The sequence below is a fragment of the Papaver somniferum genome, chromosome 7, assembly GCF_003573695.1.
Source record: "Papaver somniferum cultivar HN1 chromosome 7, ASM357369v1, whole genome shotgun sequence".
In the NCBI taxonomy this organism is placed as follows: domain Eukaryota; kingdom Viridiplantae; phylum Streptophyta; class Magnoliopsida; order Ranunculales; family Papaveraceae; genus Papaver; species Papaver somniferum.
The window spans coordinates 43,970,756-43,995,610 of NC_039364.1; the positions used below are offsets into that span (position 1 = coordinate 43,970,756).

A 24,855-nucleotide genomic window follows, 5' to 3' on the forward strand; every position below is an offset into this window, starting at 1 on the left:
GGTGGTGGTAATCGGTGGTTGGTGGTGATAATCGGAGGTGGTGGTGGTGGTAATCAGCGGTGGTGGGCGGTGGTGGTGGTTATATATATATAGGTGGTTATTAGGTTGGTTTTAAATTAAATTAGGTTAAGGGTAGGTTAGTCATTTCAACGTTTTAGGACATCCCTCATCACTATAGGGAAGGTGGCCTAATAAAACCATGGTCCCCTCGAAAAAAAACCATGGTCCCTAGAAAATCATTCATATTTTAGGAGCGTATTTTAGGAGCGTAGACCACACAGTCAGGCTAGACTGGGCAGTTACCATTCTAAGGAGACGTTCAAAACCAATCCTAGACACGGTCTACAAAAGGCTAGACTGTGCAGTTACCACTTACCACGTTCAGAACCAATCCTAAACACATAAACCTAAACAGCTGAGTAAAACTGAAATATCAACAAAGAGGAAGCAAAATTTGACAAAATCTACCTTTGATATATAGGTTAGATAACACCAGTAACAAAATTGCAGTTGAAAGTAAAAAGAAAACAAGTAAATGAAAAGCTGATTTGTATTTAATAAATGAAAACTACTGCCGGGCCACAAGAGGTGGAAAGAAGCACACAATTCTCTCGACCTTAAGCAGTTCCATAACCTGATATTCATTCCATTTCTTCAATGGCTGCTTGTCCAGCAAAACTGATTTATTTCTTAGGAACCTCAGAACATGATATAGTTATATACATAAAACGTATATTTTCTCCGTATGCCCTATATTAATTTGCAAATTATACCCCTGATGATGCTTTCCATCTCACCAAGGAATTGAGAAACTCCATAACCTACAACCAACCAAATAAAGAACAACATAATCATAACATTCACATACCATTAACTTCGTACAAATAAATGTAATACTGACAAATTAGTGAGTGGAACATGTCTTTTCAGGACCAGCTAGCAGAAGGATAGCAAAGATTTCACATTACAACGACCTATGATCGATGCGCGATCGTCACAAAAATTAATATCAAACATACACACCTCATTTGGTTCCCTCAGGGAGTAGAAGGCTTTGCTATCTTTCAGTTTTGATGACACTAAAATGCCAAAACCACGGTTACCTTCACGCAAAACCTAACAGCACAAATACATAATCAATCAGATAGTTTCTCTATTACCCCATTGTCCATCATAAAATCAAAGCCAGAATGACAACCAAAATAAAATCATAAATAGGTGCAAGGTTAAAAGTTCACCTTAAATGCATCCTCATCCGTTCGGTCATCTCCAATGTATATAGGGAGCACATCATCACAATTACTCAGACCTGCAAAATACATGCTTCGGTTACACTACAGAAGTATCGAAAAGAACATACAAGGAGGTGGAAATTTTGGTATCTTTCTCACACAAGACACACATAAGATCATACCAAGAGATTCAAGTAAAAATTCCACAGCTTTCCCTTTGTCCCAGTCAATCACAGGGCGGACCTCTAAAACCTGCCAAAGGGAAAGAGTGAAATCAAAATACAATTAGAAGTAAGCCAAACGAAGATAACCAAAGTAAAACAAGAAAAAAAAATGGCCCACAATATCCAACTTATCGTGCAAACACACCTTCCGTCCATGAGTCAGTCGTAGACGAGGAAAGCGTTTCAATAAGTCAATCACACGTTGTGCAATTGTCGTCCAATCCTGGAAGAAAAGGCGGATTTTTCAGCATGAAAATTTGATACTAATTCAAAAATCTTTCGTAAGAGATCCGAGGTCCAATAGATGCTCGTCAGTATCATAGTTGACCATAGATAAAAATAGCACTTACCTTCTCATCTACATTTCGGTAATGCACAGAGACGCAAAACTTGTTATTTTCAACAGTAGCACCTTTTATTGCTTTAGTTTTCTTGACAAGGGATCTAAAAACCTGCCCATATAAAAAGAAACACAAATCAGCTGGTTTACATAGCACAGCATAGCATTCTGCTACATCTACACTATCGTTACAATATAGGTTGAGGCTTGCATGGAGTAGTATGGTTGCCCAACATGCAGTACTCCCACACCTAGTGTGTATACCCACAACAAAAGGGAGAAGGTGTCAACTGGTTGTGTTGCGTAAAATGATGAGGCCACTTCTCTCAGATATACTCTCCAGCATAAAATAAAACGAACCAATTTTAAAAGACATGACCTAAAGTCTTCACAGTTTAAGGCTCACCGCTCAGCGATCATATTCCACTTTGTCCATAAACTATGATGATAAATTATGATGTCCCAATTCTGAGGCATCATGTACCTTAGAGATTACCCACAGATCCATAAAGCAGTTTATGTTATTCGTAAATGAAAGGCCTAGCAGTTGGTAACAGTTTGAAAGATCAAATTCTGATCAGACTAAGACAAATTTAAATTCCCAAATCATATTAACATATTTACTACTAGTTACTTGAATCATTAAATTAATGAATACTCAATATAAAGATAAAACAAATTACACACCTCGTCAATCATCGGTAAAAACTCACTTGCAGGCTGGAAAAGATTTACTTCCTTACCCTTCAAGAAAACAAAGTATAATTAAAAAAAAGCGAAGACGGATTATGAAAGCTTAAAGAAGGAATAAAGGATGTGGTATCCAGTTTCACAAAGAAGTAAAAGATGAACAGCATAAATCCATACCTGCTCGTCAGTAGATCTAATACAGTTTAGATGGTCATCAACAGACTCGGGGCTTCTGACAGGGCCCATGATGTCCATCCCATGACTTCCAGCATAGTAAAGTTCAGTTAGTCCTACGAAATCATATACCTGAAGAATGGGAAGTTAAAATTGAAGGCTCAGTCTGAAAAGTTAAGAATAGAGACGGAAATTAGTCATTCACGCTTGATACCTTATCACGACTTCTTCCACTAATTATAGCTGTCGGAAAATGCTTAGCGACCTCTTTTACAGCCAAACGCATCTAAAAAAATTACATAATTAGGGGCAAGCACACAACAAAGAAAAATTCACAAATAACACACGATTTTAAGGTCCATTGGTAGTAAAAATGAAACAGCTCAGTCCTTACAGCATCTGACATAAAAGCACGGTCCGGGTTATCTACAATTGGTGATAGTGTCCCATCATAATCCAGAAACAAGGCAATCCTCTTATCCTTTGCATGAAGAGCAATTCTTTCAAAAGACGCAAGTGCTGATGGATATTTGAGCTGCTAAGAGAAAAGCAAATTAATTAGTTATCGGTCTTGTAGTTAAAAGAAAATCTTAGACGTTGAACCCCACCCGGAAAAAGCAAAGGAAAAGGAAACTTACCAGCCAGGAACTATATTCAACTTCATTTTCATCTGAAACAGTACTAGATTCTTTCGTCATCTTCTTCGGAGGAGGTGATGAGGATTTCATGGCATCCAACCAACCGCCGGAACGAACATCATCAAGTATTCCAAGTATGGGTTTCTTTCTAGGAATTGTTAAATACAGTACAGGAGATAACGACATTCCCGTGGGGGAGCAAGGTAACAGACTGGAGTGAATGCCTAATCTGGACTTGGACATTGGTACGGGATCAGTGAGAACAGATGCCACATGGTTAGACTTCATGTCCATTTAAAGCAGATAAAGTTCGGGTTTATGATACCTAAAAGCGAAAAAATGTAATACTCCCAAGCAACGATTGGTTGGTCAAAGACACTAATATTCACAGGTTTCACTCCTACAAGACTATATTACTGTTTATCCGACCCTTTTATCAATGAAAAACCACTTCTTTAGAGTTTTCTTGTCACTGCAATGGCGTATGCAGTCCATCAAATGAACGATTCCGGAAAACTGACAAACATGAGGGCATGTTAGTGAAACTGAAACCCATTCAGTTTACATAAAGTAAAAGCAGAATGCGCTTAATAATCTACCTTTTCATCTCCAATCCTACACTGCATTTATATGACGTAACCGAACATCATTTATGCAGAAGGAAAAGCTTGAGATTTTGATACACCCACTGCACAAGAAGCGACAGAATATTACTACTCATATTTTCCAGGAGGAAAAAAAAGAAACTAGAGCATGAACGCTGACTACTTAGAACAAGTGTTGGGAAGGGACGAATATGTTAAGTGAACTAGATTAAGTAAAAAAAAAAAAGTGAATTGGATGAACTCAATTTGGATCGCAAGTGCATGTTTCATGAATGGAATCTACAGATTGATGTTCCAGGGAGCAATTTTAACAAGGTTTGACCCCTGGCATCGATATCATCATTATATGGTTTCAAATCTAATGATGCTAACCTTTCCAACAAATATATAACATAATTCACACACATAATTTACAACAAAATACAAACACTAAATATAAATAAAAAGAAAGTAAGAGTTGCCTTAGCTGCGGACATTCCAACTATGTCTATCTAGCAGCCTAAAAACCAAGAGGCCTTCCAAGGGATGTCCAGGGGCTTGATTTCTCATCAGGAGGCAAATCAAAGGTTTATAATAGGCAAGAGCACAAGACTATTTATATCCTCATGGAGGCTCTCTTTAGGAAAACAAAAATGGACCTCCTAGAAAGCAAGGAAACCATTGAGCTGTGGATCTGGGAATCTGGTAGCCTAAATGATAACGCGTAAAAACTAGATCGATAAAACAGATAAAGCTCCTACACATTCTCATCCGCATAAGAAGAAATATCATAAAAAATCCAACACCACTAACATTCAAAACATCATCCTTCACATTGTTAACCAAGATAAAAAGATATTATCACCTAGTGTTGGGAGAACAAAGATACATCAAAAGAAATTAGCAATATCTTAGTGTTGGGAGGATGATACATCCCCCAATTACTGATATTTCTACATCTCTTTTCCTAATGAAAATTGTACAGAGAAACAAATATACAGACCAAAGAACCAATTAGAATGAAAGAGATGACAATGATAACAAACAACATACAAAAGCTGACCCATGTTTATCGAACAAATCCATAACGATTTTCACATTATAACATATAATCATCAATGACAAAGCAATCTATGATTTTCAGATTAACACATTATAGAAGTACAATACCAAATATTGATAATCATAAAAGAAGCCCCTTTCTTTCCTATATCATCATCAATCATAAACGAAATGCATGTGTCATCTCATAAGGAACTAAAAGAAATAACAAGAAACCAAATTAAGATTCTTCCACCAAAGAGAAAAAAAAAGATTCTAATCAATTTCCTAAATGCGATTAAAGATAATTGAACAAAAAAGTAAAAGAAAAAAGGGACAACTTTAGTTACCTAATTTTTATTTATGAATCCCAAAACTCTCTTGAGAATGCAAAGAATAGATTGAACGCCTATGAATCTCCACCAAATGAAAAAAGAGCTTGAAATAGAAGAATATGAGAAAGAAACGGAAGCAATGAGAAAAGGCAGAGCGAAGACAATGGGGAATTGTATATAGAAAGAAACCCTAGAAATCAAAAGGGGAGAAGAAGAAGGCTGAGAATGGAAAGGGTTTAGGTTTTTATAGAGTTTTTCTCGACGTGCGAAACTAAAAATAAATACAAATGGCCACACCCACCACAACTGTTGACGTTGTCCAACCGAATATTTGATACCACCAAGCCTTGTTTTAGTATTCCCAGAAATACCTAATTGTCGGTTTTCTAAATTTGGAATAGTGGTTTTTGTTCAACACACAGTAAATTAGTAAATGGGGTAACAGTTCCCGAATGGAACCGAATTCTTAACAAAAACGTGTTCCGAATCCGTTCCGTACGTTACCATTTAGTAGCAAGTTTGGTAATTACTTGTGTGCTAAGGTTGGAAGTGGAACCTTTATACGCCTGTTGTATTTCATCGTCCTAAACGCAACTCTTTGGTTGTATCAATCGTGTCATCTACAAAAGAATCTAATTTATTTTTTTATTTTGCGTTGAATGAGAGTCGTGTAGAGAAGTTTTCAACATTGAGTTATGGAAGTAAGTTCTTGATGACTCCCAAACTAATTAAATATATGAGAGATTCTAACATGACGTGCTTATTGTTATGTTCTTACTCTATAGTGACATCATTTCTGGGTATTACTTGGTGAAGTTCTGACTTTGAAGGGCAGCTACAGCTAAATATATTTACCAAAATTTAACTCATTGGTTCTGCTTTTTTTCTTTGTTTCTACAGCAAGTTCACACGCTTAGACCAAAGTCAAACTTCCTAGTATTAGATTGCGTGTATCAACCCTGGCAAAGTAAACTTTTGAAAGGAAAAAAGGCAGAAAATAATAATAAAAAGTAAACTTTTGAATGTGTCTGGTTATATCACAGAAAAAGTTCTATGGCCCAAGAGAAATGACAAACGGAAGATTCATCTTATTGTCCTTCGTTCTTTCTCGTGCTTTTACCTCTTTTCTTCTCCTTTTTATAATAGTACTTTTTTTTTAATTTTAATGAAACCGCCAAATATATTTTTGATAAGCTCATCAGTCATCACAACTTTTTTTCTTTCCCCGCTTACGTGGACCCACCTAATACCGTCATTGAGTCAAAACCACGTGTCATTTGGCTTCGTTGTGTCCCACGAAGATGACTCCAGCTGTAAAATACACTCTCTCTTTCCGTCCGCTATACAGTTAGGTGGGTCATCTAGTCAGCACCCTAATTTGGCGCATACTTTCACTTTCTTCACCGAACAACTGTCACAAAGTGGTTAGACTGTGACCCGACATTCATTCACCCACTCGTAACCCGAGTCTAGATAACACACTTGATCGTTTCGCCTCTACTCCCTCATTTTGCCCCTCTTGAACAAGGGTGTCGAGTCAGCAAAAAAAACAAACCCACTCTTTAGGGTCCTACCCACGTTAGAGATTGGTTAACAAGATGTTACTCAAGCTGCTCAACAACTGTTTTCTAAGACATAAGTATTGTAACTTGCGCCGACACAAATCCTCGTGTCAAGCTATTCGGATCTCAGAATGTCACGTGCCTAGTATAAAAAGACTAGGCCTTTGTTGTCAAGGTAATCGTGCGGTGAATCGTTATATTGTAATCCAGCTGTCGACGCGTCTTTTACGTGATCAATAGTTAGGCTCCTCCTCCTCCAAGTTAAACCCACCGAGAGAAACCCGTGCTGCCATAAAGTACTAACGTCACGTCAGCAGTTTGGTTTGTTTCCACACCTCTTTTAACTGAAAAGTCAAGGGCGGTTTTCAGTTTTAACGGGCTCTACTCGATTAAGACTGGAAAGATGAGAAATTAATTTAACCGTATAGAGAAAATGACAACCTAATGCTCAACTGTCGGCTGAAAATATGACTTATGACTTGCTTTTGTCTTGTGATTCTTACTTTTCAACTCATATATGAAACCTGCACCGCCTGTTGCTGGAAAAGTTGCACATCAACAGTGTTGAACAAAAAGGAAATTTGAATGGTTCATTCTACCATCACTATATCACCATCATGTGCTCATCCAACACCTTCAATTCTCAGAACTCCATCTTGGTCCAAGAGTTTTATAGGTTGTGACGTTATTTTCCAAGTTATTTGATTGATGAAGTTGAATCGGAAGTGTACGACTATAAGGAAAAAAGCACCGACTAGCCACAGCAGCATTGACCATTAGGGGAACTCATGAATAAACAAGGAAGGAAATGCAATGAATGAAATAGTGATATGAACATGGTATTATCAAATCATTGATATATCTGTTGGCTACCTCGGCACATGATTAATATCAAAATCCCCTTCCCAATTATTGAAAAGAAAAAGAGCAAAAGAACATTACAGCTAGCATAAATTATAAGGAAGAAAGACAAAAAGAATTAAATTATTGGGTCTCAAAACTTACAAAAGCTAAATTTAAGAAAAAAAAAGGAAGAAAAGAAAAGAAAAAGAGGGAGCTGAAAATACGACTTCTAATCATTCTCTGCATCACATAGGCTGTTAGGAAGTTGTAATTTCATCCTCTTGCTTTGTTTATCGTTTCATGTTTATCCCCATCTTAAAATTGCAGAACCCCATGTAAGGCCAGCGCCAAACCCAGCAGTGGCAATTGTATGACCTGGTTTCACCCTTCCACTTCTTACAGCTTCATCTAATGCTAAGGGGATTGATGCAGCACTGGTGTTACCATAGTTGGCCAAATTCGATATAACTCGGTCTGGTGGGATCTCTAAGCGGGTAGATACTGCATCTATGATTCGCTGGTTTGCCTGCAATAATAGGATTTTTCATTATTATGTTCGTTACATTCATCCACATCTACTGTATACTAGATACAAGATCTTGTACGGTCATTATATTCACAAGAGAGCCGTGTTGCTCATAATGTCATTGGTAACAGAACTTGCTACCAGTAAGTTACATTAGAAAAGGCTAATGACATGGTGGTTTTCCTTCCAGACATTTCAAGTGTAAACCTGTACCTTATTTGGGGCCTATAAGGTTGTTAAGACCATGCTACTTGTCAGCCAACAAAGTCATACTCGGTAACAACCATGTTGTTTGCGTGGGTTGCTCTAAAATCTAAAGATACCCATGTTCTAAAAGAAACCTGATTTGTAGACCCCAAGTGTGTTTCTGTTCACCCACTTTTAGCTTGGATCCAGAATACTATATATGATATTCTTTTTGAACCTAACACTCAAACCCCAGCATCTTATTGAAAAAAGCATTAAATGTGGGCCAAGACAAATAGATGCATCCCATGGACCTTACGGAATGGTGTATACCATTAGTAACTCACTATCCCATGCAATAATGAGTTTTTTTTGTCGAATGATTTTTCTTTTTATGTAAAATACCTGATGAAGAAGCAGCCAATCGATGTCAGAACCTGACAGACCAGATTTTTCCAAAGCAGACACAATTGACTGTGGAACACACCGGCAAGCAAAGCGGAAGACCTCCTTGCCATTCATTTGAATTTCAGAGAAAGAAGAGCGTTTTGGAGGAAAGTCTAACACTGAACCATTTGAACCTAACTTTTCTGTTTCATCGTCTACATTACCATTTTTAATTTGAGCATTTAAGTGCCTGCAAAATTGGACGAGTAAGTGAGCATTCCATCTGATATCCTAGAAAAGAACGGAGAGGACACAAAAATATTAAAGAAAGGAGTTCGATTATGCCATATACAGGAGAGAACACACACTTTTGGCCATCACCATCACTATGCAAGTCAAAACCAAATAAACCATCTTCGTTGCCATCACAAGCCTGCAAAACAATGAATCAAAACTAAGAATCTTCAGTAAAATAATTGGTGGAATAACATTGTAGGATCTTAGCGACCCACATATGCCACATCAGGTGTGGGTGTACAGATAATGCTTAACTTGTGTGGCTTGAATTAGTAAAACAATGCCCACAATAGGACTTTCCCTACCATATTAAACATGAGTCCGCAAAATTTTAAGGACCATAAAGGGCCCATCCACGGGACAACATGCACTGGGAGATTCAATCAAATTGAAAAAACGTAAACCATACTTCATCTCTCAAATAATGCTTGATACAGTCTAACGTAAGATCTTAGCCAGGTGTTAATTTGTTGGTTACTCTTTGAAGTAGAGATACCAACTTATTCACCCATTCACTGATAGAAGAAGAAAAATATAAAGCCAAGTACCTGTACTAATACAGCACCAGCACCATCACCGAAGAGAATACAGGTCCCTCTATCCGTCCAATCAACATATCGGGAAAGAGAATCAGCACCAATTACTAGCACATTTTGAAACCCACCTCCTGATATTTCATCATGTTAGATTGAGTCATATAAATCATGTGCAGAACTCTAAAATGACTTCCTACAATACATTTGGGAAAATTACTTACCTCTAATATGACAAGCAGCCGAGACTAGACCCAAGACAAATCCACTACAGGCAGCAGTTATGTCATAAGCCAACGGATTTTTAGTACAACCTAGAGCTCTCTGGATCTGATATTGGAATCCACAAAATACAAAATCTTCTCAGACTGGAATTACTGTCACGAAGATTATTGGAAAGCTGCTGATATAAAATTTTACGCTTGATTTTATAAACAACCTAGAATGAAATTCTAACTGAGCTGTTAAGTTACTAGGAAACCGAGGCACGTTGTAGCAGACAAATATGTAGAGGGTTAAACTGAGCCAGAAACTTGATCAATATTAAGAAAACTTTAAAGGACGTTGTCGCCAATACTTATTAACTCGGTAACCTTATACCACTGATTCTGAGGTAATACAGAAAGCTTCCTCGGTTTCATTGGATTGAGCATTGAAGCTATTAACATATTATATTTCCTATTTCTGGTAAACTTCTTCTTGTCATTTATTATGAAAGTTAATTCTAACTAATGATGAATATAATCCAATAATCTAGTTCGTATAAAACATACCTGAGGAGCACTGCCAAAAAGATCCTCAGGAGTAGAGGTGCACATGAGAATTAGGTCTACATCATCAGCCTCAACTTGAGCCATCTGAAGAGCTTTAGAAGCAGCCTCAACAGCCAAATTTGTTAATTTTTCATTGCCTACAATCACATAACCAACTAAATTACCAATACGGTTCAATGTTGGCAAAGTAACATGCACTGAGCTGGTAAGCTTAAGTTGCTTATATACCACGGCTGTGATAAAAGAATAGGACAAGAAAATGTTTATGTTCTTAAAAATTGCATGGATGTTAGAGATTCTGAACCACAAGTGGAGAGGATCCTAGGTTATTTGGTTAGACACCAACTTATCCAGAAAACACAAAAGTATGATTGGTTGGGTAGATGGCGAACACCCTAGAGGAGTACATTACTTTGAAGCAAATCATTCTAAGAGGATCGTTTCAACTCAATGCACGAACCACTTGCATGGAATGCAGCATCAAGTCCACCAAAAACTCAAAGGGTAGACGACTTTGTGTACCACATGGCTCCTAATAATAGACATAACGAAGGGGCAAAAAGTAGGTATAACAATGTCAAAGAGGAGAGTCTACCTGCAAGAACTCGTCGATTACGGATTCCTGTACGAACTGATATCCATTCATCAGAAGTTTCAACAACCTTTGAGAGATCGTCATTGGAAATCAGAAGATTGGGTACTGCCGAGCCACATCCAACCAGCTTGCACCCTTGACCAACTCTGCATAACAGTTTTGTCAAAAGGACTGATGAAAACTGAACTTCATATCATGCATACTTTCCATGAATTGCATATTTCAGATTCCATGCATTTATATTCCATGCCTAACATGATGACACATATAGAGAGATGAGAAACCAGTAATTGTAGATATTCTGGAGTCTATTTAGCACAAACAGTTCAAAGGAGACATACATTAGTATCTATTTCTTATCCAATTAAACTATTCCAATGAACCATGCAGCCAAACATGGAATCCTGCCATACGGTTTGAGTCGCTCTTCCAAACCATCACTAAAATCAATTAAATAAACCAACCTTAACCTCTCTATGAAATTAGTAATAACACAATTCTTAACCATCTCAGTTGATAATAACTTAATTGTACATAGTCGAAGATGATTCCGATTATATGAACATTGGGTTGCATCACAGTGTCAAAAACCTACGATATACAAACTCCCCACAACCAACTGATAAGCGACCAAACCCAATTGTCGTAAATAGAAACCAAGCATATGTACATTTGATATCAATACAAAGGGGGTTACGAAATTTGCCAACGAGATCTGAATTCAATACTAACAACAGACTTTGTGTCACTACATGCATAAGCTATTCACCCACATTGTATAGAAAGTAATCCAATTCACATTTCTAGGATTCATCACATTGCACAGGGTATAAGAGAATCTACCAATAAAACTACTCAGCAACTAAGCACAAATTAAGCAACCGAATGCAATAGAACCAAGAAACTTAGCTCACTGAATCAGGTACAAAGTAGATTGAAAGATAATAACTAACCTGGGTAAACGAGATTGGGAAGAGGAAACTCCGGATTCAACTTTACCTACAACAGCGTTACATTGAAATACCCATTTATTAATTCTCTCAAATGGGTAAACCCCAGATCGTGAAATCCGAAAACCAGATGGATTTGTTTGTGTTCTAAGTGTAGGAATTGATGGAGATGCGAAACCAGATGCATTAGCCATTTCAACAAATAAAAACACCACAAATTAATTCCTAAAAGAACCAATCAAAGATTTTACGATCTTTATCTTTATCTCAGAAATGATTGAAGCAAAATTTGAAATGAGTGAAGAGAACCCATACGAAAACACTAACACACAGTTCAAATAAAAAGTGGATTGATAAGAACAAGAAAAGATGAGTGGGAGGGAGGAGAAACAGAGAGCGTTACAAAGTTTTAAGGTTTATAATAAAAGAAGAAATCGATAAATCCTAAAAAACCAAAGAAGTGAATCAGTGAAAACTCCAATGAGCTAAAACTCTTTTCTTGTTCGGGTTTCTCTCTCCAGTTCTTGTCTTGCAGAACTACTTCTCTGTGAAAATGCTGTCATGAACCACTCCTCATAAATCTCACGTGGTACCAAAACTGGGCCCCAGTAATTCATCAACTACTATTTGGTTGTGCTATAAAGCCCCCTTATGTGATTTTCTCTTTTTGGTTTTTCTTTCTTTCAATCCTATCCATACATGGTGAATGAGGTGATTTTGCGTGGGTTTTTTCTCCCCTCTTTTCTCTTTGTGTTTTTTAATTTTCTTGTGATTTTGCGCTTTCATGGCGCAAAATCAAGACAATAATCCACCAGTTTTTGGCAAAAGGATATGGAATCAATCAAGATCAAAAAGTATCTATATCCCTAGGAATAATTCATCAAACACTAATGCTATGAACCCTAACTCATCTGAGTTTGGGAGACAGCACGAAGAATCAAATCCTAACGCGTTTAGGAATCTGATGGAAACCAGCAATCATAACGCGTCTAGGATTGAGATTAGCAATCATGGTGCATCGAGCAACAATCATGGCGCTTCTCAGGTTGAAGATGGAACTCATGGCGCGTTTAGGAATCCACAAGAAGATAGGAATCAGGGCGTGAATATGGAAGGATCTTATGCGGCTATATTAAGGAGAAGAACTCATGTTTTGTCACGAATTGATGCTGAAACTCTTTCCCATCCTCCAATTCGTTCCACAACTAATAATGATGTTTTGATTAAGATCCCACGCGAGACTCATGCAATGATTAAGGCTGTGTGGAGATTTAGTTTGGTTGGTCGTTTGGTTTTTTTCAAAACCCTAAAGTTTGAAGATGTGAAAAGAGAGTTATTGCATCAATGGAAGCTATCTGGTTCGGTCGAATTTATTCCATGGAAGAAGGGTTACTTTGTTATTAAGCTAGACAATGAAGATGATCGTAAACGTGTAAGTTATGATGGTCCGTGGAAGATTAAATCTTCAAACGGAATTCAACAGCTCAAAATTTATCCATGGACGCCTATGTTTGATCCTTGAAAAGGTAAGATTACCAGAGCTGCAGTTTGGGTTCGTTTCACGGCTTTGCCAATGGAGTTTTCGGATGAAGAGACGATTTTTAGGATGGCAAGAGGGCTTGGTAAGCCGGTATCAGTTGATCCGCGTACTTTGCGTCATGAATATGGTTACTTTGCTGCAGCTTTGATCGACATAGATTTTTCCCAACCTTTGGGAAGAATTTTGATTGATGGTGAGGAGAATGATGAAATTTTTGTTCAAGATTATGAAATCCTTAACAGGCCAAGCTTTTGCGACTATTGTAAATCTATCGGCCACAAAAAATCTGATTGTAGAACAAAAAAATATGATGATTTGAAAGACAAGGCTGAAGTTGAAACTTATCCTGAGATTAAAAAAGCAATTGAAGCTGATATGGATGATTTTAAGAATTTCTGGCAAAAAGAACGAATTCCTAAAGGTAAGAAGAATGTGCCGTCTGATGCTCCACTCTTGGAAAAAGAACAACCTAAGCATGGTGAGGAGCCCATAGTGTTGAAGAAGAGGCAATCAATTCTTGAGATGGCAACTGGAACACGTACAATCTTTTCTGAGCATAGCAATAGTGCTGGTGCTACTTTAGAAGATGATGATAATGAATTGGAGGTGCCTACCGATGCTACAGCTTTGTCCGTGCCGCATGATGCTGTAGCTCCAACTGTTGAGGCTCACAACAAGAGTGTTGTTCAGTCCGTGCAGCTTATGGATGGTGGCATATCCGAGCAGTGCGGAGATGATGCAAACGCTGGTGGTGAAGCTACTCCTGGGTTGCATAAAGAAGGTGCGGAATCTGTCCACAATGAAGATGCGGAATCGGTTTTACGGAGTGTTGGTGCTGTGCTTGAGGAGATGGTGCATGATAATTTAACAAAGGAAGATGATATCGATTTGGAGATGCAAGAGATGGAAGCTTATAGGAATTATGAGGCCATGAAGGAAGCAACTAGGCAACGTGAGGCTGATGCCAAAGCTGCCAAAATTCAACAAAATATTGCTAGGACAAAGCTAGAGAATTTGAGGAAGCAGGTTTTGGATTTGCATCATTCTCCGGTTAATACTCCAATTGCTATGGATGCTCATGAGGAAGCTAGTTTTAGTGCAACCACTAAGACTTCAAGAAGATCTACACCAGCTAAATCTTTAGAAAACTTAACTCTTTCTAATAAGTTTGAAGCTGGGACCGAAGACATTGATAAGGTGGTTATTGAGGCTGATGAAGTGATTGAGGCTGTAGTTGCTATCAAAACCTCAAACATAGTTGAAGAGGATGCAAGGAATTTAGAGATCCTTGCTGATAAGGAGCTAGCTGATCGTGAGAAGAAGGAGTTAGATGACAAGAAGAAAAAATCGAAAGCTCCTAAGAAGAAGCCAGTTGCTGTGGTAGCTGTCAGTCAAGTTCAAACACGAGGTGGAAGGTCTTCTAGACAGGGTTCGGCAAGCCCTTCAAAGAGTAGAGTTAATTAATGCGTGTCTTTTATTGGAATGCTCAAGGCTTGGCTAAAGAAGGTGCAAGGGCCAAGTTGGGTGAGCTTTATCGCTTGCACAATCCTGATGTTATTTGTATTGCGGAGCCTCAGGTTCGTTGCACTACACGTTTTATTAGGAAGCTTAATTTGCTTGATTTTTGTGAAGATGTTATCACTAATGAGGTGCATGGTCAAAGAGGTAACATTTGGGTCTTTTGGAGGAATACTCTTGCAAGGCCGATTGTTTTATCTTCTTCTAAACAGGCTATCACTTTGGATTTTTCTGGTAATTTTATCACGGCTGTTCATGCTTCGTCTGATGCGGTAGCTAGGAGATCTCTTTGGCGTCAACTGGGGCTGGGATATATTTCCATTCCGTGGCTGGTGTTAGGTGATTTCAATTGTGTATTGCGTCTAGATGAGAAAAGGGTGGTAGGCCGATCAAAGAAATTTATATGAATGAGTTTCGAAGTTGGATCTCTGACAATGGTTTGGTGGAAGCGGATGCTATTGGGAAGAAATATACTTGGTCTAATTGTCGGAGTGGAGTTCATAGAATTGTTTCTAAGCATGATAGGGCAGTTATCAATGGTGCTTGGCATGATAAGTTTGCTAACTGGAGGTGCAAAGCTATGCCTAGGATCTGCTCGGATCATTCCCCTCTTTTGGGTTTTGATTTTGATAGTCCAAGGCCGAAGAGGGCTCCTTTTAGAATTCAGAAGATGTGGTTTTCTCATCCTTCTTTTTTGGATTTCGTTAAGGACAATTGGAATGTTAGGTTGGATGGTGCGCCTCCTTTTGTTTTTACGTCTAAGTTGAAGCGATTGAAGGATGCATTGAAGATTTGGAATAGAACGGTGTTTGGGGATGTTAATTTCGCTTAAACAAGCGGAATTGAATCTTGATAAGGAGAATGATATTTTGGATCATAATGTTAGTTGTGAGATCCAATTTTTGAAGGTTGCTGATGCCAGGAAAGCTGTTGATGATGTGCGTTCCGAGCTGGCCACTATGCTCAAGCACAAATCGAGAACTAGTTGGTTGGAGGATGGTGATCAAAACACTCGTTTTTTTCACAATGCCATTCGAATGAGGAGGAGCCAAAACACAATTTCAGAACTGAAGATTTCTACTAACTCTACTTTGTTTTTGCAGGATGAAATAAAAGATTACATTGTTGATCACTATCGTGCAAAGTTCAATGGTGGAGCTGTTAATATCGATCCGAGCTTGTTTGATTATGAGCATGAGAGCATCTCAGCTGATGAGAGTACTTTATGGATGCTATTCCATCCTTGGAGGAAGTTAAAGAAGCGGTTTTTGATCTGGGAGCGGATTCTGCACCTGGCCCTGATGGATTTACAGGTTCTTTCTTTCGAATCTGTTGGAACATTATTTCTAGAGATCTTTTTAATGCTATTGCTAACTGTTGGGCGATGAAGAAAATTCCTAATGGCATTAACTCTAGTTTTATTGTTCTAATCCCAAAAAATAATAAGTCTGATGCTATTAAGGACTATAGGCCAATCGGTTTAAGCAACTTCTTCTTCAAAATCATTACAAAGATTATGGCGACCAGGCTTGGCACGGTGTTGAATAAGTTGATTTCTGAAGAACAAGTGGCGTTCATGAAAGGAAGAAATATTCATGAGAACATAGCTTTGGCCTCGGAGCTGATCAATGAGATTAGCGTTGAACGGAAGCATGGTAATGTCGGCCTTAAATTGGATATAGCCCAAGCTTTTGACACGGTTAGTTGGGAGTTTGTTGTTGAAGTTTTTCGTCAATATGGCTTTTCTGAGGCTTGGTGTTCGTGGTTGCTTAGTATTCTTAACTCTGCCCGTATTTCTATTATGATTAATGGTAGCCCTGAAGGTTTTTTCAGTATCACAAGAGGTCTTCGTCAAGGTGATCCTCTTTCCCCTCTGATTTTTGTTCTTATTGAAGATGTTTTGAGCCGCAATCTCAAAGTTGTTTGCTGCTAGAAGTATGCACACATGGTGAGTAAGAAAGGTGTGGCCCCAACTCATTTACTCTTTGCAGATGATATTCTTATTTTCTGTAAAGGCAATCTTCATAGTCTGCAGAATTTGAAGGAGATGCTTGGCATGTATCAACGTGCTTCCGGGCAGTATGTTAGTTATGCCAAAAGCAAATTCTATTATGGTGGAGATAGACATTCTCGTGCTGTTGCTATTGCAAACTTTATGGGCATGGAAAGGGCGTTATTCCCGGATAAGTATTTGGGAATCCAATTGAAACCTGGTATTGTGCGTCATATTCATGTTCGTCAGGTTATGGAAAAGATTATGGATAAGCTGGCTGGTTGGAAGGGTAAGCTCTTGTCTTTTCAAGCCCGGTTAGTTTTGATCAAATCAGTAATCTCTAGTTATTTGCTTCATTCCATGGCTGTGTATAAATGGCCTTGCACAGCCATCAATACGGTGGAGAGGGTCATCCGCAATTTTTTGTGGTCTGGTGATGCTGAGAAGCGCAAACACTTCACCGTCCTTTATGATGATTTATGCCGTTCTAGGCGTGAAGGTGGGCTTGGGCTAAAGAAGTTGAATGATGCTAATAAGGCCATGCTTATGAAGCTGTGGGTCTCGATTCGTGACTCTAATAAGACTTGGGCCAGATTCTTGAAGGCAAAATATTTCAAGGTTAGTGGCAACTTGATTGATTATAAGTTGGGTTCTTCGGTTTTTCCAGGAATCAGATTGGTTCATAACTTTGTGCAACGACATACACGCTCAATTATAGGTAACGGTGCTAATACTTCCTTATTCTTTGATAATTGGTGTGCTGATTTTTCAATTGCAAGCCGCCTTGGCATTACAACAAAGGGGCCTAATGATTTTAAGGCCAAAGTTAGTGATATTATTGTTGATGGCTCTTGGGTTATTCCTCCAAAGACTAAAGATTTGATGATACGTTGCAATATTGATGTTGATAATTTACCTCTTATTGGTGGTGGATATGATTATAAGATTTGGGACTTGGACAGTAAGGGTGCTTTCTCTGTCAAGTCTGCCAAGGCTGCCATCCGTGGGACTATTGAAGTGTCGCCAACTGCAGCTCTTTTCTCTAGAAGTGTTGTGCATCCTACTTTGAGTGTTCAATACTGGAAGTTATTTCATAAACAATGTTGTGCTTCTGATGATAATGTTATGAAGAAGACAGGTAAGGAGATGCCTTCTATGTGTCGTTTATGCAAGGAAGATTGCGAGGATGTTAGCCATATTACTTGGCATTGCAAACTTGCTAAGAGGATTTGGAAGTGGGCAGCGGCTATTTTTAAGCTTCAACCAAATGAGGATCTCGTGGCATCTTACAAGGTGGCAAAAGGATGGAGTAGAATGATAAAAGACCTTTGGCTTGTTGCTAATCTGGCAATAGTCACGGAGTTATGGAAGTTGCGTAACAAAGCTTATTTTGAGAACATGCGGGTTCGTTGGCTGGAATTTAAAGGTAGAGTTCATCAGGTAATTCGTGATAACTCTATTAGAATGAAGGGCCATATGCATAATAATTTGGATGATTTGCGTATTGTTAATTTCTTTCGAGTGAAGCATAGGTCTTGCGATCACTCTGATCCAATTGAAGTTAATTGGTCTCCACCAAATCCTGGTGAACTTATGATCTGTTGTGATGGTGCATCACTTGGAAACCCGGGCCAAGCTGGTTCTGGTGTTGTTTTCCGTGATTCCAACTCGTTAGTCTTGGGTGTTTTATGCGTTGGCCTGGGCTGGCAGACTAACTTCTATGCTGAAGTTTGTGCGGTTATCTATGGTGTTGTTATTGCTCAAAGATGGAATGTGAAGAACTTGTGTATCAGATCAGACTCGATGAGTTGCATATTTGCTCTTCAAAAAGGAGAGTTACCGTGGCAACTAATGCAGAGATGGCGAATAGCGAAGTCTTTTTACAACAATATTAGCTATGTTCATAGCTTCAGAGAGGCTAATTTTTCAGCTGATGTCTCGGCCAAACAAGCATGTTTGTTGGCTGAGGATCATTATGAGTTTTATGAGGGTAGGCCAGGTTTTATTCAATCTGTTGAATGGCCTGGAGAGGTTTACTATCGTTTTTAGGTTGTTTTTGCGTGCGGCCTTTTCGCTTAGCGCTAAATTAGCCTGAACCCTGTACAGTTTCGCTTTTTTATTCTATTTTATTGACCGAGTAAAAAAAAAGAGGTGAAAGAAATCATTTCATTTTTCTTAACAACGCTCAAAAGGTTCACAAAGTAGTTTGGATTAGGAAGGAATTATGTTGTTTTGGTTTTTTTTAGTTAATGGTCAAATCATTTATTTTTGGATTTTATGAAAGCAGATTGGTTGATAACATTTTAGCGAGTGAAGGGGAAAAATGAAATCATACGGCATAGTCTCATAAGATAAAATGGTATATGCCATGAGTAATAGAATGTATGCGTAAATAATGTATACAGAATTCTACCTAGTAGAGAACGTATGCGCAACTACACTACACTCGTATAATTACTGTCTTTCGGTAATCACCAATTCAAGCACATTAAGCTCCTATATCTACCGTCTTTCGGATAATCACGAATGTAAGCAAATTAAGATGGATAACAATTTGAGAAAGTGGATATGTTTGTAACTTAATTCGAGTTTTGAATTAAGATTAGAGCATGAGAGTTGAGTATCAGATATCACTAAATAACCCTCGAAGATTGAAGGCTGAAGAACAAGCGAAGACATTTGAGAGAACTTCATCAACAAAGAGATATGTGACTTATGCTATTATTCATGGCATATACCATTTTATCTTATGAGACTATGTCGTATGATTTTAATAGATTTAATATTACAAAGAAGAAATTTCGAGTTCAAGCTTGTCTTGGTTAAACTCTCGAAATATGATGCAAGCAATAGATGTTCGTAGATCATTAGCGACCTTAGTCAAAATAATTTATCATTTATAAATTATTTTGTTTCCTTTGGAAATTTTCCAAGCAACAACATATATTGTTTACGGCTATTTGAGATGTTTCAAATTTAATTATGAAAGAATTGAACCGCTTCGAGCAAAGTAGTCAATACGAATCTTGCAAAATGTAGAGATTTGCAGACCCGGTTTGCATACCCTTTGCATCTGAGTTCAGGAATATTGGAGGTTTGCATAACCCTAGGATCTGACTTTGGCGAACTATATATGTTTATAAAACTCGTTTGCATACCCTTTACATCTGAGTTCGGGAATGGGGGGAGGTTCGCATACCCCTACGACACGACTTCGCGAACTACTAGTAATTTGCAAACCTATCCAGTTCCAGTTTAGCAGAAGCTCACAAACTATTCTACATGACTATGTTCACTTTTTCTACAACACTCATAGCACTTCTAAGACAACTTTATTCACAAAATCTCTTTGGAATTGTGGATTATCGTTTAGTCTTGAGTGTTATTGAACACCGCTAGTGCTTGTAAGTCCAAAAGGAATATTTATCGCTATGGACTATCACTGTGCACGATTCCAAAACAGTTACATGGTGCATATTCTTCTATGTTATTTGAAAGCGGACTTTTCACATGCTTACATGAATTCCTAAAAACAATTTCATTTCAATTAAGAAAGTTTTTTTACTGAATCTCAAGCAAACTTAGCTCGAATTCAAAGCTATCCGTAGCCTTGAAAATCTATAAATAGAAAGACTCTTGTAATAAGATTTTTTAATCCCTGACACTCTTATATCCAAGTTGCAACTCTAGAGTCGTCCTTTATAACAGAGGGTTCTTCAAGAACCACATTAAGTTACGACTTTGAAGACTTCGCTTAGGAATTCGTGAATCCTTGATAGACAATCTTTTTACCTGATAGTTCTTGTATCTGGATCTTGTTATACTGGTTATTAAAGTTCATGGACCTTAGATCAGGAACAAGATAGATAGTGTTAGAGCATTGCTCGGTCGAACTCGCAAGCGTTGCTATCTCAAGCTTGTTTGTCAAGTTTAGTTGATCAAAACTATAGTCTTGATTTCTAGTCTATCTATTGGAGTTTCGGACTAGGATAGATTGTATAATTGATATTTAGACTTCACGGTGCTTACAACTGAAGACGAAGATATACTGAATAACTCGGAGGAACTTCATCAACAAAAGGTATGTGGAGACTAAAACTTATCTATCCTCAGAAGTCTATTATATTCTTACTTATCTCCTATTGAGAAAAAATTCATATACGATGTAGTCATTCGTATCATACACATTTGATATTTTGCGTTGAGTATAACTCGCTTATCTATTTCTCGAAATATGTATTGTTAGGTTTCTGTCTTAGCTACATTCATCATTATTCTTGACTTTATGTCGAAAGATAATCATGTGCAAATTGCCTTGAAACATCCTACATGATTTTTGTGAGACAGTCATTTGATGTCGACTTGGAAAGTTTCGTATTGATCATTCGATCACTTGAAAATTGCTTATTAGCTAATGGTATGTGTGAGACATCCATTGTCGTCTTCTAAGAATGTTTCAATTATTGAAATGGGAGTTAAGATCTAAAACCCATGTATGGGTACATGATAGACGCATTTATATGTCTATTTTGTTCTCAATGTTCTGTATTGTTAGACTCGATTAAGTACTTATTGTGTTATTTTGTGTTTTTGTAGATGTTTTTACAGAAATAAGCCTTTGCGGCGAAATGAGCTCGAAAAGTAGTGTTTTACACCCCAGGATAATGTACCGGAGGCACCTCAGAAATGCACCGGAAGCGTCCCAGAAATGTACTGGAGAAACCCAGAAAAATTACTATTTCCACCCCAATTGCTAAAGGGACACCCGTACAGGATTAGGGGGAGGACACTTTTCTTCTCATAATTCAAATTTCATTTTTGGCGGGAAAATATATTCTCTCCCTGGCAGATTTTCAAATTGATTTTCGATGGATTTGTGGAGAGACTAAATGGCTGGAATTAATTGGGTCATATCTATTGAGTATAACAAGATTATTCTGAGCGTTGGAATGAGTTAAATTTGGCTAGAGTCCGATAACTTTCAATCGAGAGTTAAACAGGGAAGATACGCTCGAGTTCTCTGTGAGAGGAATTTTTGGGAATTTTTGTGGACTAAATGGGGAAGATATCTGATCTTCTTAAGTGTTTATGCAACTATGGAAGTATTACATCTCATATGCGCAGGCAGAGGGGATGGAGAAGATCATATCTCGGCTGACAGTGAAGAAAATGGAGAATAAATATTTTCCGAGTAATGGAGAATTATATGGAGTGAATGAGCGAGATTCGATGGGTCTGTTGGCTATAAATAGGTAGCTGGGGTTGAGCAGAGGGGGTGTCGAGAGTCTGGGGGGCTGAGGAGAGCCAGAGAAGAAGAAATTTGAGTTTTCCCAAACTCGGTTTCTGCTGCTGCTGCTGCTGATGAACATGAAGAACGCGAAAAACGGACCTGCAACAGCAGTCGTTTTTCTACAGTAGTAACGACTAACACCTGTGGGTCGTAATCAGGCAGTCTTATTTTCCACAGCGTTTGCGACAGAGCTTCAACAGTCTTATTTTATCACTGAGGGTCGTAGTTCTCTGGTTTTATTGTATTTCTCATATTCTCATCATTTGTAAACCATTTTTGAGCCATAATAAATTATTTTGAGAGTATTTTTACTATGATGAGTTAAACCCCAACACTGGGACGACGGAGGAGGCCGAGCTTCATACATGGGTAATTTTATTAATTCTTTTTAAGACTTTTGCATTAAAAATTAATTGAAATATGATTTGATTAAATTGGGTTTTATTTGATTAGATGGCTCATGCTTAGCTTAGGTGATTTGATGTTCCATGCTTAACATTTACAATCAATGTTTTGAGAATCTACTTTGGCAAAATAAGAGTCCATATATGTTTTGAGCGATTATTGTTGAGAATAAATCATTGATCCCTATGTTATGAAGATTGGCCGAATCATTAGTCCCAGTACCTCTCTACCAATTTGTCAATATTTTTGTATATATTTTTACTAAATCTAAAAATTTCATTTCCTTCACAAGTCTGAAATGAATCCTATTTACTACAAACCCCAGAAAATCAATAATCAGTACATTATGGTTTGTGTACTTAGTGTACGAACTGTTTTGACGAAATTCAGGACCGGAAGTTTGCATACCCATTCACAAACTTATTCAACTGATTAAGTCAGGGTACTTAAGTTTGCATACCCGTTCTCAAACTGATTTAACTGTTGAAGTCCGGGAACCAAGTTTGCGTACCCGCTCACAAACGGTTTCAACTGAGTTCAGTCCAGAGCTAAAGTTTGCGTACCTATTTGCAAAGTGTTAGCTTGTGACCAATGTCCAGAACTTAAGTTTGCATACCCGTTCGTAAACTTAAGTGGTTCAAGTTCTTAAATTGGTAAAGTACGAATTCATACTCATGAACAAGTACATTTATATAATAAGGAATGCAATCTTTGCAAACCATGGCTTAAATGTTCATGAATCAATCCGATTTTGCCTCGATCCGTTCATGTATTTTACTATAAGATAATGAACAATGAAAAACTCTATGAAGAACACAATTAGATCCATTGATTATCTTTGATCATCATAGTTGATCTAGATGTGTTAGATGAATGTGAATTAGACAAAAGTGTTCATATGGCTAAACTTGGTTAACTACTATTGAACCAACTAAGTATACACGTTTAGGTACGGTTACCCATATCTAAATGAAGTGTATTTCATTTGTGTGTGACAATCTAAGTCCATCTAACGGTGGAGAGATATTGCTTTGGTTTCAATCAAAACTTAGTTTGCATCTTAAATCAGGATTTCATCTAACGGTGAATAATGAATGCTTTGGTTCTAAGCTAACTAAGCAAACCCTGATTTGAACGCTATATAAGGGAGAACTCTAGCAACTGGGAAACCTAATCCCCACACCGCCCGTGTGATACTAGTTGTTACTAGAGCCGGTTTTCTATTAACTTAGGTTTTTTATAAAACCATTTAGGTTAACGACTTAAAGACTTCATTGGGATTCTGAAGCCAGATCCAACTATTTTCTCTGTAGTTGTGTATTCTGATCTTACTTGTTCTATCTTATTGAGTACTATCTTCTCTAATATTGACTCGAGATTTATCTCTGATAGGTAAGATATAAAAAGTAATCACAAAGCTCTTTGTCTCATTCTTTGTGATTCCACAATAACTTGTTTTACTACCATATAGTTAAGTTATTGTGAGGTGATTGATATTTCTAGGATGTTCTTCGGGAATGTAAGACCGGATTATAAATTGGTTCCTGTGTACCTTGATTTATTATAAGACGGAACAAAACTTTATAGGTACTTCTATGGGAGATAGATTTATCTATCATAATAGACATTTTTGTGGGAGACAGATTTGTTTATAAGTCTTCGACTTTGGGTCGTAGCAACTCTTAGTTGTGGGTGAGATCATATAAGGGAATCAAGTGCTAGAGTCCTGTTGGGATTCAGAGGCGTAAGGAACGCGACTGTACCTTGATCAGTGTGAGATTGGTTAGGGCTCAACTACGTTCCATTCCGAAGTTAATCTTGTAGTACGCTAGTGAATGTAACGTCTTAATACAGTGTGGTGTTCAATCTGGACTAGGTCCCGGGGTTTTTCTGCATTTGCGATTTCCTCGTTAACAAAATTTCTGGTGTCTGTGTTATTTGTTTTCCGCATTATATTTGTTTATATAATTGAAATATCACAGGTTGTGCATAGCTCACTCAATTGGTAAATCCAACCTTTAGTTGTTGATTGAAATTGATTGACACTTGAACATTGGTCATTGGTACCATTCAAGTTGTTTCTCATAATAATCAGGCTCGCAGATTCTATCTGTTCGATTTTTTGATTACATTGGGAAATTGAGATATAACTCTTGGATACTTTTCCGTGATTGAGTCCGACTGTCTAGTTGATTCTCT

General features: G+C 37.8%; 2 protein-coding genes across 5 annotated transcripts; both read right to left on the reverse strand.

The window, feature by feature from the left end:
* Positions 1 to 453: 453 nt before the first annotated feature.
* On the reverse strand, positions 454 to 5,513 carry LOC113297138 (trehalose-phosphate phosphatase A-like). Of its 4 annotated transcripts, XM_026545551.1 has the most exons (14): positions 5,274 to 5,513; positions 3,898 to 3,986; positions 3,624 to 3,814; positions 3,299 to 3,527; positions 3,055 to 3,198; positions 2,875 to 2,946; positions 2,664 to 2,792; positions 2,484 to 2,540; positions 1,807 to 1,908; positions 1,602 to 1,679; positions 1,415 to 1,484; positions 1,239 to 1,309; positions 1,024 to 1,116; positions 454 to 821 (listed from the first exon to the last, which is right to left on the reverse strand). In XM_026545551.1, the coding sequence occupies exons 4-14, from the start codon at positions 3,482 to 3,484 to the stop codon at positions 768 to 770; spliced, it is 1,056 nt and encodes a 351-aa protein (XP_026401336.1). In that variant the 5' UTR covers positions 3,485 to 3,527; positions 3,624 to 3,814; positions 3,898 to 3,986; positions 5,274 to 5,513; the 3' UTR covers positions 454 to 767. The 4 variants fall into 4 exon arrangements, with proteins under 4 accessions (XP_026401336.1, XP_026401333.1, XP_026401335.1 ...); XM_026545548.1 differs by having other exon boundaries at positions 3,299 to 3,814; positions 5,274 to 5,512; XM_026545550.1 differs by having other exon boundaries at positions 3,055 to 3,195; positions 3,299 to 3,814; positions 5,274 to 5,509.
* Positions 5,514 to 7,638: 2,125 nt separating this feature from the next.
* LOC113297139 (3-oxoacyl-[acyl-carrier-protein] synthase 3 A, chloroplastic-like) lies at positions 7,639 to 12,466 on the reverse strand. Its single transcript, XM_026545552.1, has 8 exons — positions 11,914 to 12,466; positions 10,961 to 11,106; positions 10,366 to 10,502; positions 9,817 to 9,922; positions 9,608 to 9,726; positions 9,131 to 9,195; positions 8,781 to 9,012; positions 7,639 to 8,189 (listed from the first exon to the last, which is right to left on the reverse strand). Exons 1-8 carry the CDS (start codon positions 12,102 to 12,104, stop codon positions 7,968 to 7,970), a joined length of 1,218 nt encoding a protein of 405 aa, XP_026401337.1. The 5' UTR covers positions 12,105 to 12,466; the 3' UTR covers positions 7,639 to 7,967.
* Positions 12,467 to 24,855: the final 12,389 nt, after the last annotated feature.

Excerpts from the sequence above, each read along its gene's own strand:
- LOC113297138 (XM_026545548.1), bottom strand. The coding sequence starts at position 3,592 with ATGGACATGAAGTCTAACCATGTGGCATCTGTTCTCACTGATCCCGTA. Across the intron at positions 1,680-1,806 it reads ACCGAAATGTAGATGAGAAG|GATTGGACGACAATTGCACA; the intron begins GTAAGTGCTATT and ends CTTTTCTTCCAG. Across the intron at positions 822-1,023 it reads CCCTGAGGGAACCAAATGAG|GTTATGGAGTTTCTCAATTC; the intron begins GTGTGTATGTTT and ends GGTTGGTTGTAG.
- LOC113297139 (XM_026545552.1), bottom strand. The coding sequence starts at position 12,104 with ATGGCTAATGCATCTGGTTTCGCATCTCCATCAATTCCTACACTTAGA. Across the intron at positions 10,503-10,960 it reads TAATCGACGAGTTCTTGCAG|GCAATGAAAAATTAACAAAT; the intron begins GTAGACTCTCCT and ends ATGTGATTGTAG. Across the intron at positions 9,013-9,130 it reads AGTGATGGTGATGGCCAAAA|GCACTTAAATGCTCAAATTA; the intron begins GTGTGTGTTCTC and ends CCAATTTTGCAG.